Raw genomic sequence first — 20,446 nt, 5'->3', positions numbered from 1 at the left:
ATATATATATCTTTATTAGGATTATCTGCTCAAATCTTTTGGTTAACTTATGAACAAACCACTGTTTCTAATTGCATCATTTATAGAGGACTTCCACTCTACTGGTGTATCTTTTAAGTTTCATATGTCCCTACACTGGAATGCTATTTTGGATTTGCCATTTCCCCCAAATTGTCAATTGTTTTTTGCCTTCAAAATTCTTACTTATTTATGCACTGTATAAGCTAAACCCTTTTTTTACAGTCATCTTTCATACTGATGTATTATAGTAAAAAATCTGTATTAATAACCACTATCTGCTTTTTAATTCAATTATTTTTGCCCTTTAAAAGTTTCCATTATGGAAATTTATTACACTGCCCAGTAGGGAAAGCAGTATACATATACAGTACTCCTTCATGTATCACAAAACCAAAACCTACAGGCATGGGTGACAATGTGACTTGCTCTTATTGATGCTATGTGTTGCTAAATAGTAAGTTTAAATTGAGCCATCCCTTGTTGTCTACAAATTGGTACTGTTTCTCTGTAAAAACAGTGCCTCAGTATTGAAACACATTTGTTTTAAAAAAAACTGATATCTTGAAAGTTTATTTTTAGTAAACAGTATTGTTTAACTTGATGTTATTTTCAGAAGAAAAAGGATGCCAAAATAAAATTTCCAGGAGAGGTTTCTGTTCACTTTTACAAGCAAGGTTGGATGGATCAAAAAGCTGATCTTAATATTTTAGATGAATTTTTAGTGCTTAAAAAAAGTCAACTTATATTATTAGCCATAGGGTGCAAGGGCAGGACATGTGGTGTATAATTTCTTATTGGGTATGTACAAGGTTGACATTTTCAGCAATGAGTTTGCTGCATGTGGGCTTGTATGAGTTGGTTTGTTCGTGAAATTTTATAAAAGTGAAAACTTTCTACCTAAGTGCTTTAAAATATTAGTATGTTGTAAAATATCAAATCATAATTTTAAAATAATCATAAAAAATTGCAAAAAAAATTTGTAAATAAAATCTTTTAGTTTTTGATATAACAATATTCTCTATATTTATGCATTATATGTATAAATAGATCTGTGTATAAGTTAATTGATGATTTTAAAAACTTTTTGGACATTTTAAAGTTGCCTTATATGCTGGAATGTACAATAATTATCTCTGTTGAATCTCTCACAAATATTTCCACAAAAGTAAGATTCTGCAATATACAATTCGAAAACCTTTATGATTTACAGGAACTCCCCAACTTACGTAATACTTGACTTACAGAAATTCGACTTTATGTAAGTTTTTGTTGTCCGGTGCAAACTTAAAAAAATCATGGAAACTTATTTTGCATCCCACAGGAATAAATGGAGGTATTGTGAAAATATCGTAATGTGAACCCAATAACACATTATTATTATTTATTTTTATTATTTTTTTAAAATTTTTTTTTTTAAATTTTTTTTTATAATTCGTACCAAGTCCTGGGAAGTTGAAAATTTTGCTATGTTACTAAGCTATTTATCTCTCTAAAAGGTCATATTTATAATGGAAATTGCACTGCCCTTTTATCGATATCATATGTTTCCGTTATAAGAATCAGTTTTGAATGACTTTGTGATATTTTTCTAAAGCACGTTTCTGGAAGTCACGATCATAAAAACAAACAACACTTTCCGGTTGATTCGGCTTTTCTGTTAGTGCATCTTATTGTAAATGGGTATTAAACTCTATTTTATTACATTTTTTTTTATTATTGTTATTATCATTAGCCATATGGTGCAAGAAAGCTTGAGGCTTTTGCTGCACCACTCAAAAAAAAACAAACAAACAAAAAAAATTTCTGAGTTACCCTGAGAGAGAGAGAGAGTGAGAGAGTGAGTGAGTGAGTGAGTCAGAAGCAGAAGGAAATCACCAAGAAAGAGAAGAACAATGATACCCAGCTCAGGACCCTGGTGTGCCAAGCCCATACTCACCAGATGTGAGCCCCTGGGGTGATTTGCAATAATACCGATAAGTGCAATTGTGTGGGTTTTTACGCTATTATGGTGAAATGTGTTCCCCTTCACTGAAATCTTCAATCATATAAAAAACAAATTTTCAGAAACTTCTCTTCATTCATATTTACGTATTACAATGACAAAGGGAAAGCAACCAACGAAAAGTGAAAGTGGTGGTAGTGCCAGAAAATGAAACAAAATTGATTTAGAAATGGAAATAAATTAATAAGTACAAAACAGGACAAAGTTTGTCATCTAGTGCAAGGGAATTATACCATTTTAAAGGCCAGTGCATGTATAAAAGAATGTGTCAAAGGATTAACACACTTAAGATCAACAGTGATCACAAAAGAGCATTGAGGTGCTATATCGAAGATGTAACAGCTGTTAATGATATGGATGGAAAATCAGATTCAGAAATGAGTGCCCCTGAGTCTAATGACCATTCAAGCAAAAGCAACAAGTATTTATAAAGATATTAAGGATAAGTAGAGTGAATCCCAACCCAAGTTCATGGCAAGCAACTGGTGATTTAATAGGTTCAAGCATTGTGCCGGTTTCCACAACGTTAAAGTATGTGGTGAAGTCGCCAGTGCCGATTCTGCAGCTGCAGAGAAATAAATGGACATTGCTCTTCGTGGACTAATGTTATTAGTGGAGTTCCCCAGTGTTTGGCGTTGGGCCGATTCTTGTTTTGTGCTTTTATCAATGATAATGATGAAGGTATATCAGGCGTACTGTCCAATTTTGTGGATGATACAAAGGTCAGCAGAGCTGTTAATAACAGAAAAAACAGTATGCTACTGCAACAGGATCTAGGAACTGCAACTAAGGTTTAACATTGACAAATGCAAAGTACTGCATATGGGTAGCTGTAACCCAAGAGAAATGTACTAACTGTGTGGTAATAAATGTACTACACTCAGGGAAGTGGAGAATAAAAAAGAATTGTGCAGTCAAATATGAAGTTTTTTGTGCAGTGAGGACTGGCTGCTAGAGCAGGTCATGGGATATTTTTAACGATATACAGGAATCTTGTTAGTAGGAAAAAGGAGGTGATTATCCCTTTGTATAAGGCAATGGGCAGGCCATGGCTTGAGTACTGCGTACAGCTCTGAAAACCTCATTTTAGGAAGGATGTTGAGGTTGCATGAACATGTAAAGAGAAGGGCAACAAGATTGGTGAGGAGAACAAATGGATTCTCTTACCAAGAAAGGCTTAAGTTCTGCAAATTGCAGCGGCTGGAGACTAGGTACCTGCGAGGTGATCTGATTGAGATGTATAAGGCCTTGAATGGGTTGAACACCTGAATTCTGATGGGATTCTTCCACTTACTCAGATTACAAACCTGTGGGGGCATAAATGTAAATTTATGTAGAGTATTGTAGAATAGATGTGGGGAAATTTGCCTTTAGCCAGTTGGTGTTTAATTGCTGGAACAAACTTCCATCTGTCGTTGTGGAAGTTGATAGCTTAAATAAATTCAAGGAGGAACTGGACAAACTTTTAGAGAGAATGGATGTGTGATGCTTGTTTTTTTTTGACTGATGCTACATAAATTGCTTTCTTCCATCAAATGTCTCTATTACTACTTTCTGAAGCTGCGGTCTTTCCAGGTCTGCATTCAGTCCTCTCTCTCTCTCTCTCTCTCTCTCTCTCTCTCTCTCTCATTACTTCATCCAAGAAGGTGTTCCACAGGTGTCAGTTTTAAGTGCCACTCTATTCATTATACAAATCAACTCAGTAACTAAAATCATTCCACCCACTGTTTTTACTACTTTATATGTGTTTCTTTTTAGTATATCTTGTCTCTTCCAAAACATGAGAATGATTGAGAGACAACTTCAAGGTGCTCAACAGTATTACCATGTATGCTGCAGATAATAGTTTTTGCATATCACCTGAAAAAAAACTGCCGCAGTTCATTTCTGTAGAAGACATAATCTCCATCCTGATCCAATTCTAAAGCTGGGCAACTGCAACATACCTGTTGTGCCTACTATCCGATTTCTTGGCTTAACCTTAGATAAAAAACATTGACCTTCATTGCCCATATCAAACAAATTAGAACCACCTGTTTCAAGAAATTAAACATATTGAGAGCATTATCAGCTACATCATGGTGTGCTGACCGTCATACACTTCTTCATTTATATCATGCTATCATAAGATCAGGATTTGACTGTTCTCCAGTTTACAGCCCTGCTAGACCCAACATCTTGAGGTTTTTTGGACCCTATTCACCACAGTGGCCTACACATTGCTCTTGGAGCCTACCGCACATCTCCAGTCCAGAGCCTTTATGCTGAAGTTCATGATCCTACACACACACACACACACACTCTCTCTCTCTTTCTTTCTTTCTCTCTCTCTCTCTCTCTCTCTCTGAAGAGCCGACTGGGCTAGCCAGGTGGGTAAAGTGCCTGCCTAGCAAACCAAAGGTTGCGGGTTCGATTCCCGCCTCGGGCTTGGATCAAAGTACTGCAAAAACCTTGGGAGGTGCACTATGGCCACAGAAGCCGATGCGCCAACAACTACCAAAAAAAAATAAAATCTCTCTGAAGACAAATTTTAGTGATAAATTATGGTGTCAAAAGCAAAAGTCAACCCCTGCATCCGGTATGGAAACATCTATTTATTCCAGATTGTGAGAACTTGTATGCCATTTATCTATCAATGAATCAGTCTGCTGGCATATGTCTTCACTCATGGTTCATAATTGGCAGCTAGACTTTTCTAAAATAGCCACTGCTAGTTCCACTGCTCCATGTGCTCTCTTTCCTGCAGAATGTGATCTGTCCATGTAAGGATTTGAGAAAGAGTACTGTTTTTTCACAGTATAAAACAGCTTAATAAATCTCTAATTGAAAAATATGAATCTTATACCCGGATTTACACAGAGGCTCAGAAACTGACCATCACATCAGTGCTACTATTGTTCTTCCATCATCAGAACTCACCACTCAGTTACCTTTAGAATGCAGCATCTTTACTGGTGAACTACATGCCATACAAATAGCCTTGGAAACTATAAAATTGCATCAGTTTACCCATAGTGTTATTTTTACGGACTACCTCAGTGCCCTTCTAACTTTACAACAGCCAAGGAAACATCACAACTACTTACTTGTAAATGGAAAATAAATGAAATAGATTGGAAAATGTATAAATTTATTGCACAACTGGATGCAGATATTATCAAGCAAAAACTGTTAGATGCAGCAGTACAATATGTAACGAATAAACTAATCCAAGCTGCTGAGCAGGCTATTCCAAAAACATCGTCACACTTCCCAACACATCCAAAATCATGGTGAAATGAAGAATGTTTACAAGCTAAAAGAGAGAGAGACAAATAAAACCAATAATTTTCGAAGATGTCCCCTTCCCACTACAGAGAACCTCATATAATTCAAAAAGGCATGAACAAGCGCCAGTTATGTTAGAATAGCCAGTAGGAAAGCATCCTGGATAAAATTTGCATCCACATTAACAAGTTCCACGCCATCTTAAACTGGCTGGAATAAAATCAGCGAAATGAATGGCAGATACCAGATTAATCCATCTCCAATCCTAAACTGTAATGGATAAATCACTGCATAGCCTTCAGAAATAGCCAATTCACTGGGAAAATCCTTTGCCAAAACATCAGCAATTATGCTCCCATCATATGCTCCCAGTTTTAAAATATACAAGAATAGAAAGACACAAAGTGAATTTTTCCACAAGAAATGATAAACAGTGGAACCTTCCATTAACTTTCGATGAATTGAAAACCGCTCTATCACAGACAAAGCAAAGCACTGTAGGAGCAAACCAAATTCACTACATGTTGCTAGTGGAACTTGACGACCAATCCCAAATGGCATTACTTGAATTGTACAATAAAATCTTCTAAGGAAACCAGTTTCCAGATAGTTCTGGATTCTAGAACTAATTCTGGAACTACAACTAGCAATAATTCTAGCTTTCCCAAAACAAGGGCAGGATCTCTCTAACCCATGCAATTACCCTCAAATTGCTTTAACATGGTTTTTAAACAGGAATAAGCTTCTCGATCCAGCACAGCATGGTTTCAGAAAAATTGCTCAGCACTAGATTTACTTATAAAATTAGAAAACAGTGAATGGAATGCCTTTATTCAGAAGGAGCACACATCATGATCTGTTTTGATATAGACAAAGCTTATGATACAGCATAGCATTATGGAATTCTCCAAAATCTATACCTTTTTGGATTACGTGGAAATCTTTCTAAATACATCCTAAAAATTTTTTGCAACACAGGACATTTCAAGTTAGACTGCAGACAACCCTTTCACCCCAGAAGAAGGCATACCTCAAGGGTCTGTGCTTAGCACTACCCATTTTGCTATTAAAATAAATACCATAACTGAGGACATTCTAAAAACAGTTGATGTGGTTTTATATGTTGACGATTTCAGCATTTCCTATCACTCTCAGAATATGCAAAATATAGAACGGCAGCTCTGAGGAACAATAAACAAAATAAGCAAATAGGCTCAAACAAATGGCTTCCGGATTTCCACACAAAAAACTGCATATATACACATCTGTAGAAAACGAAACCTACATCCAGATCCTGAACTGAAACTTGACGGACATATGATCCCAGTAGTACCAAGCATAAGGTTCTAAGACTTCTCTTGGACAAGAAACTAACATTCCTTGAGCACATTAAAGAACTCAGACTTTCATGCATAAAGAAATTAAACATACTCAGAGTTCTTTCCGCAAAAACTCGGGGAGCAGATTGATATGCAGTTCTCAAATTTTATCGAGCAATAATTCATTCCAAACTAGATTATGGAGCAGCTGTTTACGACTCAGCGAAACTAAGTGCACTGAGATGGTTAGACCCTATACACCACAGTGCACTCCATATAGCACTTGGAGCATTCTGCACTTCACCTGTACAAAGCCTTTATGCAGAAGCCCATGAACCTTCACTACAGCTTAAACAACATAACTTATTACACTACACCATCAAGATAAAATCTATCATTGATCATCCAAATAGAGACTTTCTGTTTTTATCTAACTGGGAAAGCATATGCCAAGCCCATCCACAAATGGATCGACCGGCTAACATCCGTCTGCAGGTAATTCATCCACCAACGTTCGTCATGTTGTGCCGTAAAACCTCCAACAACATTCTCCCACTACCTTGACTGTGGTGCCACACAGTTGGTATGTTAAAATGAGATTACTGCCTTCCATATGCAGTACATTGCATTTGTTAGTGTTAAACTTCAGTTCCCACTTCAGCCTATTTGCCTAATTTTTATAGATCTTAATTCAGTAGCATATCCTGATTATTGTCATTTAGCACCCTACAAACCACATATCATCTTGTAGGATACAAGCCTGATCATGCCTTCGTCAATATCATTATTAAACTTAGGAAAGCAACAATGGGCCCATCACTGAAACTTGTAGAACACCATCAGTAGCATAAGGCCATGAAGAACGGTGCCAATTGATAACTACTCTCTGTGTTTCCCTGTGTCTTTATTTTTGCTTTTGCTTAGAAATTTTCTTCTATCCTGCCAGTTCCTAAAAACTACCTGCTGTTACTTATTCTCTAAGGAGTAGCCAAGTAGCTTTGAAATGGTGCCATCTGGGTGGTGGTACCAAACTAACAATAAGCAACAGAGTGGGACCAATTGATGATGTTACCAACATCAAATTCTAAATGCGAAGCATTCAAGAAATTAATCTTAGAACCAACTAGGCCTTTCATACCAACTAAGAAATACTGTTCAAATTTAGGCCTAAATGGGTGTCAGATGAAATAATGAGACTTGTGGCAGAGAAGAAAAATGCATGAGATGCATATAAATTATCAGATGCCGAAGCTTATAGTAGATAAGCTTCTGCATCTTTAATCAAGTCACAAAGGAGATTAGGCAAGATTACGAGAAATCTTTGACAAAGAATTCCAAGAAAAACAACAAGAACTTCTTTACTTATGTTAATTCTAGAAGAAAGTGGATGAATCAGATTGGTCCACTTGATATCTATGGGTCAACTGTTGGTGATCCTGCTCACGAAGCTGACAAACTGAATGACTATTTTGCACCTACATTCACACATGAGGAATTCTGTTGGGAAGTGAGGACCAAGTTTATCAAACTCTAATAGAGAGCTAAATGACTTTGTAATAACTGAGAGGAAAGTGAAGGAGAAATTGTTGAAGGTAAACATAAGAAAGGTACCTGGGGTGGATGGGATCTATCCAGTTATATTAAGGGAGGCAGCAAAGGAAGTAAGCAAACTGTTAGCCATAATTATGAGAACATCCTTGGATTCGGGAGAGGTCCCCATGGACTGGAGATGTGCTAATGTATCCCCAATTCACAAAGGGGAATCAAAGGGCAACACAAGTAATTATAGATCTGTTAGTTTAACTTTTGTTCCAGGGAAAATAATGGGGTCACTGGTTAAAGAAGCAATGCAGTATCATCTAGACAAGACTGCAGCTATAATTTAGACACAGCTTGGTTTTGTTAAGGGGAAATCTTGCCAGACCAATTTCATTGGATACTACGATGTGGTCACAAAGGACCTGGATGCAAAAAATAATTTTGATATCATACACTTAGATTTCAGGAAAGCTTTTGATACTGTTGTACATGAAAGACTGCTGTACAAACTGGAGCAGTATGGTATAAAGGGCAAGTTGCTGCTATGGATAAATGGCTGGTTGAGCAGAAGACAGAGATTGGTAATCAATGGACATTGGTCTTTGTGGACTAATGTTATTAGTGGAATTCCCAGGGTTCAGTGTTAGGCCCATTGTTTTCTATATTTATCAATGATATTGATGAAGGTATATTAGGCTTAATGTCCAGGTTTCCAGATGATACAAAGGTTGGCAGGGTTGTTAATGACAGTATGCTAATGCAACAGGATCGAGAAAAGTTGGGCTGATGGGCTGAGAAGGGGCAACTGAAGTTTAAAACTGATAAATGCAGAGTACTGCATATGGCTAGCAGTTACCCCAGAATAACATACCAACTGTTCAGTACTACATTACACTCAGGATTGTTCAGTCAGATATGAAGTTTACTGAGCAGTGCAAACAGGCTGACAAAGCAGCTCATTAGGTTATGTCAGTGATATACAGGAATTTTGCAAGGAGCAATAAGGAGCTGTATAAGGCAAACGTCAGGCCACACCTTGAGTATTGCATACAGGTCTGAGGCCTCATTTTAGGAAGGATGTGTAGCTGCTGGAACAGGTAATGAGATTGGTGAGGGGGAACAAAGGGGTGCTTTTACAAGAAAGGCTTAATTCCTGGAAATTGCAGCATCTGGAGACTAAGCACCTGCAAGATGATCTGATTAAGGTGTTTAAGGCTTTAAATGGTTTGAACACACATCAATGCTGATGGGATTCTTCCTCTTGCTCAGATTATGCACCTGAGGTGAGGTAAATTCAAATTGAGATAAGACAGTTGCAGAATAGATGTGCGGAAATTTGTCTTTAGCCAGCGAGTGGTTGATTGATGGAACAAACTTCCATCTGTCATGTGTCATTGTGCAACTTGGTAGCTTAAATAAATTCAAGGAAGAACTACGCAAACTTTTGGAGCGGTGAATGGGAAGTGGTTTTTTTTTGTTTTTTTTGCTGATTCTGTATAAGCTTACTTTCATGTATCATATGCTAATACTAATACTACCACTACTTATGCTAATACTAAACATTGATTGCTTTTTACTGCTACTCTTACTCACTTGGCCATGTGTTTTACCTTGTAAGACATGATGCTAAATAAGCCTCGCTTTTTGCATCAATTTGTTTGTATTTACTAATACATTATATGATGAATTTGTATATTTTGGCAACTGTGCATTGGTTTCTTAAGATCTCTTGCTCGTTCAGATTACACAGCTGAGGTGGCAAATTCCACATCGATAGATGGAACAAACTTCCATCAATCATTTTGGAACCTGTAGCTTAAATAAAATCAAGGAAGAGTCGGACAATCTTTTGGAATTAATGGATGGGTGAAGTGGGAAGATTTTTTTTTTTTTTGGCTGATTCTGTAGAAGCTTGCTTTCTCGCATAATATGCCTCTACTAATACTAATGCTAACTCAGTTTGATTCTTTTTGCCCATTCTGTCAATCCTGCATATGCACATGTGGATTACCAGTGCCTGGTGTATATCAGTTGTTTTTCATTCTGTTCTTAACCATTAGGCTGTGATGTGCTTGCCTGTATTTCTGGTGATAAAATAGGTATTTATTTGTTTAAAAGTTCAAAGTTATAATTATATATATTTACAAATTTACTTGGAACTAAATGATATTTGCCTTTCTTCATGACCAAGTATAATTCCTCCATAAGAAATAATGCGTAAAAATGAAGGATGAGCCATTCCTAAGCTGGAATTTCATAATGATATATTTTTACATACTGATGCAGGATAAATTTTATTAATATGTTATATATAGATGGAAGATTTTGTATGTACTATTATATAACTAAATATTATTGTCTAAAGCAGTGGTGTCCACCCTACGGCCCACAAATAATTTTTATACGGAAAGTGAACTAAAACAGCATTTTAGAGAGTCACGCCACTGCATGTACATATAGTCCAGTGCAGTCATATGTACGCTAAATACAGTTATATACATATCAATCTTTTCATATTGTGAAATTCTGCTATTTTGATATAACTTGTATTGGATTATTATTAATTTGTAGGGAATTAAAAAATCATCCTTAAAAATGTTCCTAAGGAGGAGAGTCAATTTGGAGTGTTGTAATTTAAATCAGAGGTGAACTGAAGACAATTTCTTCGTTGAGTATGACGTAAAAGCAGTGTATTGGGGGTGTGTTAGGAGTGTTTTAAAGAATATAATTTTTAAATTATATTCTTTGAAAACTGTCAGTTTTTAAAGAATATTATTTAAAACGACACTATGATTCCAAACATCATAAAATCTTATGTCAATATAAAAGAATGTTTTGAAAAGAAAGGAGTTCAATGTTACAAAATGAATTAAAAATTAGCAAAACACATTGAAAACCTATCAGTCAAGAAATTTATCTGCTGTAATTGCCAGTTATCAAGTTGCACATTTAATTGCTTTTGAAAGTAAACTGTTGAGGGATGGTGAATTTGTTTAAATGTTGTTTGTTAAAAGTTGTGAAAGAAATTTGTCTATAGAAACGAACAATGATACACGACATTAGTTTGTCTTGGCAAACAATTATGCAAAGAATAGAAAATATTGAAAAGAATTTGTTCAAACAACTTTTGGAAAACATAAAACAAATGAAATATTTTAGTGTGGCACTGGATGACAGTACTGATATAAATGACACAGCCCAACTCCTTATATTCATATGTGGAATTAATGATAATTTTGTACCAGTTGAAGATTTAGCTGATCTACAGAGTATGCACAGAACAGCTACATGTGAAAATCTTTTTGAAAATTTTTGCCAATCTTTTTGAAAATTTTTGCCCTGATAGGAGTCAGCTGACCATGCAAAAAATATTATTGGTAAAAACATTGGACTTATGGATGGAATAACCAAGAAAATAAATGATATCGCAGTTGAACCTTCAACTGGAATTCATTCACTGTATTGTGCATCAAGATGCTGGATACTGCGTGAAAGTATTGGATCTTCAGCACATTATGTGAATGTGGTTATTTCAACGGTAAATTTTTTAATGTCATAATCGCCTTATGTTTCAGCAGTTTCTTTCAGAAATTGAAGCTGAATACGAAGATCCAATTTTATATAGTGCAGTGAGATGGCTTAGTTGTGGCAAAGTGTTATATCGTTTAAACTATAAAATAACTATCAAATATGCAGTGGCTGTTTGATCTTGCAATTTTTACAGACATTTCTAGTCATTTAAATGCTCTTAATTTAAAACTACAAGGGGAAGGAAAACTGGTCTCTGATTTGTAAAATCAGAGACCAGTTTTCCTTCATTTCAGAAATAGTTGTCAAATCATTTTAGAATTAGTTTTTATCATTTAAATGCCAAATTGAGCAAGGCAATTTAGTTCACTTTGAATGTTGTACCGAGCTAAAAGAGAAACGCATATTTCACATAAGTCATTGCCTCTCATTATTACAATTACTTTTTGATGAGTTTGAAAGTCGATTTGCTGATATAAGATCCCACAAAAAATACGTAAGCTTGTTTGAGAATCCGTTTACTTCTTTGGCTGAAAACTACAATCCCAGCTTGCAACTTTAAATTATTGATCTTCAAGCCAAAACATGGTTCAAAAATAAATATATGAACTGCCAAAATAAACTACTTGAATTCTCTACAAGGCTCTCCTCCCATTTGAAGATTTTCTGCTAATAAAGGAAAATGCCATGAAAATGTCTACTTTGTTCTGATCAACATATGTTTGTAAGAATTTTTTCACGCACGAAATCAAATTAATATTTAAAAAGAAACAGAATAACAGATGAGCATCTTCATTCTGTATTGAGAATTTGCGTCACAAATTTTGAACAATTATCTAAAAACATCCAGCCTCAATCATCTCATTAAATGTTAAGTTCCGTTCAGTATATGTTATTGGGTATTGTACTTAGTAATGTGTTTTTAAAAAAAACAAAACTAAAGTATTTGTTAAAAAAACAAAAGTATCATATTTTTATTTAAATAAAATCTAAAAATAATTCACTGACATAGATTTGCTGCAGATAAAAGTGTTGGGAATTTGCATTTTTTATATACAGCCAGAAATTAAAAAACGGTAACATGAAAAGAGAAACTTTCTTTTACATGTAGCAAGACATGGAAAATGTAACACACTAATATTTCTTGAATCACTCAGTGCGGCCTGCAAAACAAATCTAACTTTGAATACGGTGCCTGAACAGGAAAAGGTTGGACACCACTGGTCTAAAGCCATGCACATTTTAGAAAGTGGTCTACAACATTTGATTATATTCATTTTGATACTTTACCTCCTTTAGTACATTATGATAACTTTTTCAGCACGTTATTTAATCTCCCTTCACATACGCAATTATATTATTTATATACACCGATGAGCCAAAACATTATGACCAGAGAGTTGTTATGCAAATCGAAGGAACTGCAGGTGAACTACAGTGCGGGTCGGGACACAGTATTAAAAACACCTGATACTGAGCCATTAATCAGTGTCACTCTTGTTCTTCATGGGCAAGGCAGCGGACTTAAGCGAGTTTTGACAAAGGCCAGACGACTGGATCAGAGCATATCCAAAACGGCACAGCTGGTGGGGTGCTCACGGTCAGCTGTGGTTAGTACCTACCAAAAGTGGGCCGAGGAGGGGAAACCCACGAACTGGCTGCAAGGTGTGTTGAACGACCACGGCTCATCGATGTTCGAGGTGAACGAAGGCTTACCCGGATGGCACGTGGCAACAGAAGGGCGACTGTGGTGCAACTTTACTGGTAATGGAAATGCTGGTGACGGGAGTAATGTGTCACAACACACAGTACATCCAACCCTACTGAAAATGGAGCTGCTTAGCCGCAGGCTGCTCCAAGTGCCCATGCTAACCACAGTTCGCCACTAACCATGGACCAACAGCACATACAATGGGCATGCAAGCATCGAACCTGGACATTGAGTGATTGGAAGAAGGTCATCTGGTCTGATGAATCACGTTTCCTGTTACACCATGTCGACAGCCGGGTACGTGTGTGTGTCGTTTATCTGGAGAAGTGATGGCGCCTGGATGGTGTATGTTTCTAGAAATTTCTGTTGTCGATTACAGTTTTTAATTTCTCGTCTTCATAGTATCAACTCTAAAGTTCACATTTTAATCCTTAAAAAAATATATTTATTTTGGTAACAAATTTAAGTTTATGCTTTTTGCCCTTTGGCTGGTGGTTTACACCAGAAATGAAGACACATTACTGTTTTGGTTCTAATTGGCTAGTTTTGTAGATTGTGTGGCAACATCCTTTTTTTTTTCTTTTGTCAATTTTATAATTATTTTATCAATTTCGCAATTATTTATTTCTTATTATGCATTTTTTCCCCTTCACTTTAATGTCCATGCTCTGCATAGGTTAAACATTTGCTCTTTTGACTGCACAAGACTATTTCCTCTTTTTTCCCATTTTTCTGCCTTCTTGTTTCCACTTGTTGGTCATTTACTACTTGTGATCTCAGTGGATGGCATAGGTAAATTAAGATAATGTGAGAGTAGATATGATTAATGTACGCAGATTTTGGGAGAATAAACCTAAGTAAGAGTATGCCATGTAATTGGTACACACTCTGCATAACACTTAGTTAATGGTATGAATAAAGATACAGATTTGTTATCAGGTATGGTCTGACTTAAATAGTAGGCACTTCCAGTGTTTTGTGAGAAACGTTTATCATTAGAAGAATCATAATAATTCAGATATACTCTTATTTATCTGTATGTGGTATAGATTAGCATATTATAAATATGAGTGTTTTACACTAATTTTATAATATGCTAATATCTTAAATTTCAGATTCAGAATTGATTTACTTGTTAAGAACTGCATAATATTATTAGTAAAGTATTAAAAATCACTGTTAAACATACTTTAATTTCACATAGGTGTTATGTATTGCTAGAATATGTTCATTATATTTTGTGACATTGGCATATATGTATAACTGCTGTATTCTGCTATGCAGCTAATCAGATCAGAAAACTTGGGTGTTGTAGGCGAGATCGACAAAGATTCTGCTGTTTTCATTCCAACTCAACCTAGAGAAAAGTGGATAAAGAAAAGAACTTCAGTAAAACTAAAGGTTAGATTTCTGTTTTCTCAGTATAATCATGACATTTTAGTTAGCTGTTGGACATTTGTTATCGCAGAAAGCTTATATTATTGCTGATTTAAATAAGTTTTAAAACACAGAATTAATAAGAAATGAGTAAATATTTGATGCAGATTATCACTATAAATACTGAAATACAAGGGGAAGTTAAAGTTTCTAGTGTCTTGTAGAAGAAATGCTGGAAAGTTATAACAATCCATTTATTTTTTCAATGCAGTTTGCCCCCCCCCCCTCCCATTAAGTCAGTACTTTCAGACGTGAACCACTAGCTTTCATTCCTACCATTATTTGGCGCATAATGGCCTTTGGCTGCCATTGCACTGTAAAACTTCCAACAACAACAAGCTTTCATAACCCGCTCAAATAAAATTCAGAGTTATTGAATGCATCCATAGCAGCATTTTCACTTATTGAATTTCCATCCTTTCAAGTCCTTTTTGAGATTTGGAAATAGAAAATAATCCAATGGAGCCAAAATCAGTGAGTAGGATGGTTGTTGTAATAGTTTGAACCCAGAATCACACAGTGTTGCTTGATTAACAAATACTGCATGACCATGGCTGCCCATGCAAATTTTGACAAGATGAATCCTTTGGCTAATTGCCTGTGCCCCTTGAACTTCAGTTCCTTATGGAAATGTCACAGTAGGTTAGAATAATTCTCAGTATTAATAGTGGAATCTCGTTCCAGAAAATCAACCATGATCATTCAATCTGCAATCCAGAAGATTCGTGCCATGACTTTCCTAGCTGAATTCTGCACTCTAAATATTTTAGGAGGGGGGGGGATAGAAGTGGGATGCTTTCAGTGTTTCAATTGTTCTTTTGTTTCTAGGTTGAAGTGGGGCACCCATGTTTTGTCCATAGTGACATACTGCCCTAAAAACTGAGCTTCACTAGCTTCAAAATATTGTGCAATCCCATGACAACACCTCACTCTTTCCCACTTCTGATCTACATTCATTGATTTAGGAATCTGCTTTGTTCCTAAAACGTTCACCATTGTGAGATCGCTCATGGTAAATGTTGAATGTTGTCTCATTGTGCTTTAATGTTATTCTGTAGTGTTTTTTTTTATGAAACCCCCAAAGACGAGCGGTATTAGAACCGATAGTACTTAGTACCGTGTTTCGGTTGGAGGTTGAGAAGACGAAAGATATTTATTTACATTAGACTTGAACTTCTGTAGACTGTAATTTTCAGGAAATATGTATGAAGGAAGGTTGTTCCAGAAAATGGCAGTTGAAAGAATAAACAAGGAAGATGAAAAGTTGGTTCTGTTAGTTTGAAGTTGGACAGTAAATGGATGTTGGCTGGTGGCGGCACGTGTTCGGACTGTTTTGAAAGAGAAAGAGAGAGAGAGAGCGGGAATTATAGAAGCCAATTCAGAACAGTGCCCATGGAAGTATCTGTAAAAAAGGCATGCAGCAGAAACAGTACGTCTCTGAGACAGTGAGTGCAGAGAATGTATTAGAGAGGAGTCATTAATTAACCTAACTGCCCTCTTCTGAATGGAATCTAGAAGTCTGAGAGAGGTTTTGGGGGCACCGTCCCAGATGTGGGAACAATATTCCATGGTAGTGTGGATTTGCAATTTGTACAGAGTGAACAGCTGTTTGGAAGAAAAGTAACGCCGAGAGCAAAAGAGAAAACCAAGTTTTTCAGATGCAGAGGAAGCAATATTTGTAATGTGCTTGTCCCAAGAGAGATTAGAAGTCAGGGTAATCCCCAAAAGAGATATATCATTTTGCCTAGAAATCGGAGTGTCACCAAAGATAAGCATAGAAGCAGAAGAATCCTTTTTGCGAGATATAAGACAAGACTGAGTTTTAGAAGGATTGAAATCAACTAAGTTGTCTTTGCACCACTGGAGAATTACTTGGAGATCAGCATTTAAGGAATTGGTAGCAGATATTTGAGAAGTTGAAGCTGATTGAGCAGGGCAAGGTTTCTCAAAATGGAAAGTGGGATGCAATGTGCTATCATTGGCAAAACTATGGATAGGATTTCCAGTCAATGGAAGATGGTCATTAATATACAAGAGGAACTTGAGCTCACCGCAATGGCAACAGGAGGTGGCTATGAAATTATTACAGTAGTACAAAAAATTATGATATTACGCTCCCCCATAAAATACATATATTTATTTGTCCGTAAATTGTGTGTGTTCTATGGTCGATTTGCCTGTTTGCTGGATGAAAAAAACCCCAGTTTCTGTGTGGAAACCTTGCTATCTACGCCTGAGACCGACTAACTCAGCCACGAAGTGAAAAAACCCACTAAAGTTCTTCACGTCATCAACAGGATTCGAACCTGGGCCTTTTCTACCCGGTGCAGGGAGGACAGTGACGATACCACTGTGCTATCCGCGCAGACATTACAGTAGTACAGTATGTACTATAGTTAATTTTATGCAGTTATAATTTAATACTGCATCTTTACTTTTGTTTACATTTCTCTCGACTCCGAATGGCGCCATGTGCAGTCTGTAAGTGGTTGTGTGCATATGTTTTGATAAATTTTAACTTTTTTTATAATAGACTAACCGGAGGCTACCTGTTTTTAAAACCCGATACAATTATTAGATTGTTAATTCATCTCATAATATTTACTTAATACGATTTTTTATACTTTTTGCTTTTTTCTTCTCTTGAGTTTATGCATACATTGCCTCATGTGCAAACATCAAAAATTAAGCTATTATGTACAAAGATATATATCTTTGTATATATATATTATATTTTCCAAAATTTTCCAAAATATTTATCGAAAAAAATCTGCATATATGTGGACCCACGCAGTTCAAACCCGTGTTGTTCAAGGATGAACTGTAGTTACAAACCTGAAATTTTCTGTGAACACACAAGAAGAGTTCAGTGCAGACCAGCAGTATTGTCTTTCATAAAAAACCTTTGCACTCTCTCTCTCTCTCTCTCTTTCTCTCTCTCTCTCTCACACATACACATGCATGAGAATAATGAGCAAGCAGTGAAAACCATAAAATCATGTCGAAGATCGCCATCAGCTGCCTCATTGTGTTCTCCTTAATCTTGTCCATGGTCTGAAATCTCCCTTTCAACGGCAATTTTAGCTTTCGGAAAAGCCAGAAGTCATAGACCCATGGCTCATCTCTGATTATGGCATTTTTGAGGAAATTTCGGTCATTGTTAACGGTTTCAAGCAAGTCCTGTGCAGCTTCAACACAAAATCCTTTCTAACCTTGTGACAGGAGCTGCAGAACAAATTTTGCGTACACACATTTCTTGCCAAGATCCTCGGTCAAAATCTCTGAAACAATAGTCCATGGAATCCCCCACATCTTCTAATTCTCTCAATGTCAATTGCTAATTTCCATTGATTGCAGCCCGCAAGCAGTCAACATTTTCGGGTGTTCTGGTTGTTGAAGGCCGTTCAGATCCTGGATCACTTTCAGCAGATTCACACCCATCTTTGAAGCGACGGTACCACATTTTTTTTCTGGGCTTTCACTCATTTCACTCATTGAATCATCCCCGAAAGCCTTCTTAATCATTCGAATAGTTTCCGCGGATGAATGTCCGAGTTGAAACAAAACTGAATCCATGATTCGCTGATATACTCGCTCGGTCATTGTGAATGCGACAGTCACACATTACACAAGCTCACTCAACAACGTCTTACTGCCGACTAACTAGCCCCATGGGAGAGAGTCTGTTCATGCATGCGCAGTAAGGTCTCCTCTAACGAGCTGGCAAGTTAAATCAAGGCCTCGCGACCAGTTCTCTCAAGATATTCAAAATGGCTGGATATTTTCCAGACAGATCGTGTGTGTGTGTGTGTGTGTGTGTGTGTGTGTGTGTGTGTGTGTGTGTGTGTGTGTGTGTGTGTGTGTGTGTGTGTGTGTGTGTGTGTGTGATCAAATTAATCAAAAATTAAATAGAGAAATAAAATTTACTGAAATATATATTAAAAAAAATAATAACAAAAAAACTAACATCAGTGGCCGCAGAAAAGCACAATCCATTACACGTTGCGTATAAAAAGCTAAATTAAAATACGTTATTGCCAGTAGCATGGCAAACCAGTGAAAATGAACTGAACCAAATAAAATAACAATAACAGAAAAATATAGGGGGGGGGGTAAAGGTTTATTTGATCATGTAATGTTAGTTTACGTTTCCACCTTAGTGAGATTTCACATAATTCGGAAACGGGTGCCATCGAGGGGGTGCTGCTAAATTTCTTTTAATTGGCTTAATTTCTAAATTATATTAGGAAATTGCTTCAACACTACCCTTTTCTTCTTTACCCCCCCCCCTATATTTTTCTGTTATTGTTATTTTATTTGGTTCAGTTCATTTTCACTCTACTGGTTTGCCATGCTATTGGCAGTATCCTATTTTAATTTAGCTTATATATATATATATATTGTGTTTAAGAGCACAATGTCAGATTGGATTGACTTGCTAATTCAGTCTTTCTTCCAGAGTTCCTTCATAGAGTGAAGAGGCATAAAATGATCAGCCACCGCCATTTCATAGACAAGATAGTATAAATTAGCAGTAGTAGTGGTTATATTATTGCTGCTGATTATTAATGATCACCAGTACTAGAGTAATATTAATATCACTGGTGATTCACATTAGTCCTAAAAAAAAAAAAAAAAAAATCATAAAAATCTATTAAAAAACTCCATTAAAAATCTGTTAATATTACTGCCATTAGTAATAATAGTAATAAATGCATGTGAGGCAAGAAAGCAAGCATATGAGCTTATGTAGCATCAGCCAAAAAAAAAAAAAAACAAAACCCAATTTTACACAACCATTCCCTCTAAAAGTTTGTCCAGTTCCTCCTTCAATTTATTTAAGCTACAACTTCCAGAACAACAGATGGAAGTTTGTTCCAGCAATTAACCACCTGCTGGCTAAGAGCAAATTTCAGCATATCTATTCTACAACTCTTTCCTCAGTTTGAACTTATACCCCCTCAGGTTTGTAATCTGAGCAAACAGAAGAATCCCATTAGAATTCAGCATTCTCAACCTATTCAAGGCCTTATAACACTTCAATCAGATCACTTCACAGGTGCCTAGTATCCAGCCGATGCAACTGACCACTCCTTTATACAAAGGGATAATCACCTCCTTTTCTCTGCTAGCAAAATTCCTGTAAATCATTGACTTCCAGGTTTTTTCATTTTCTACCACCCTGTTGGTACTTTCCTCTGGGGGTTACTTCTACCCCAGAGGAAAGTACCAACCCATATGCAGTATTTTGCATTCGTCAGTGTTAAACTTCAGTTGCCACTTCTCAGCCCATCTGCCAAAATTTTCTAGAACCTGTTGCAGTAGCTCACTTCCATTACCGTCATTAACAACCCTGCCAATCTTTGTATCATCTGCAAACTTTGACATTAAGCCTGATATACTGTCTCAATATCATTGATAAATATACAAAACAATGGTGGGCCCAACGCCGAACACTGTGGGACTCCATTAATAACATTAGTCCACAAAGAGCAGTGTCCATTGATTACCACTCTGTCTTCTCCCACTCAGCCACCCTTTTATCTATTGTAGCAATTTACCATTAATACCATACTGCTCCAATTTGTACAGTAATCTTCCATGCATAACGGTGTCAAAAGC

The 20,446-nt window shown here is 36.4% G+C and overlaps 1 protein-coding gene across 1 annotated transcript in view; it reads left to right on the top strand.

The window, feature by feature from the left end:
* The window catches only part of rdgB (retinal degeneration B), a 597,535-nt gene that overhangs the window by 394,909 nt on the left and 182,180 nt on the right, over window positions 1-20,446 (top strand). Inside the window, exon 15 of the mRNA XM_090373500.1 lies at window positions 14,672-14,788. Within this exon, the coding sequence (XP_090229626.1) occupies window positions 14,672-14,788 (117 nt within the window). The remainder of the gene's footprint in view (window positions 1-14,671; window positions 14,789-20,446) is intronic.

The sequence above is a fragment of the Mastigoproctus giganteus genome, chromosome 5 (genome assembly GCF_048544385.1).
Source record: "Mastigoproctus giganteus isolate SK-2022 chromosome 5, ASM4854438v1, whole genome shotgun sequence".
In the NCBI taxonomy this organism is placed as follows: Eukaryota; Metazoa; Arthropoda; class Arachnida; order Uropygi; family Thelyphonidae; genus Mastigoproctus; species Mastigoproctus giganteus.
The sequence above is the reverse complement of the archived record's forward strand: the minus strand, read 5'-3'. Positions and strand labels throughout refer to the sequence as shown.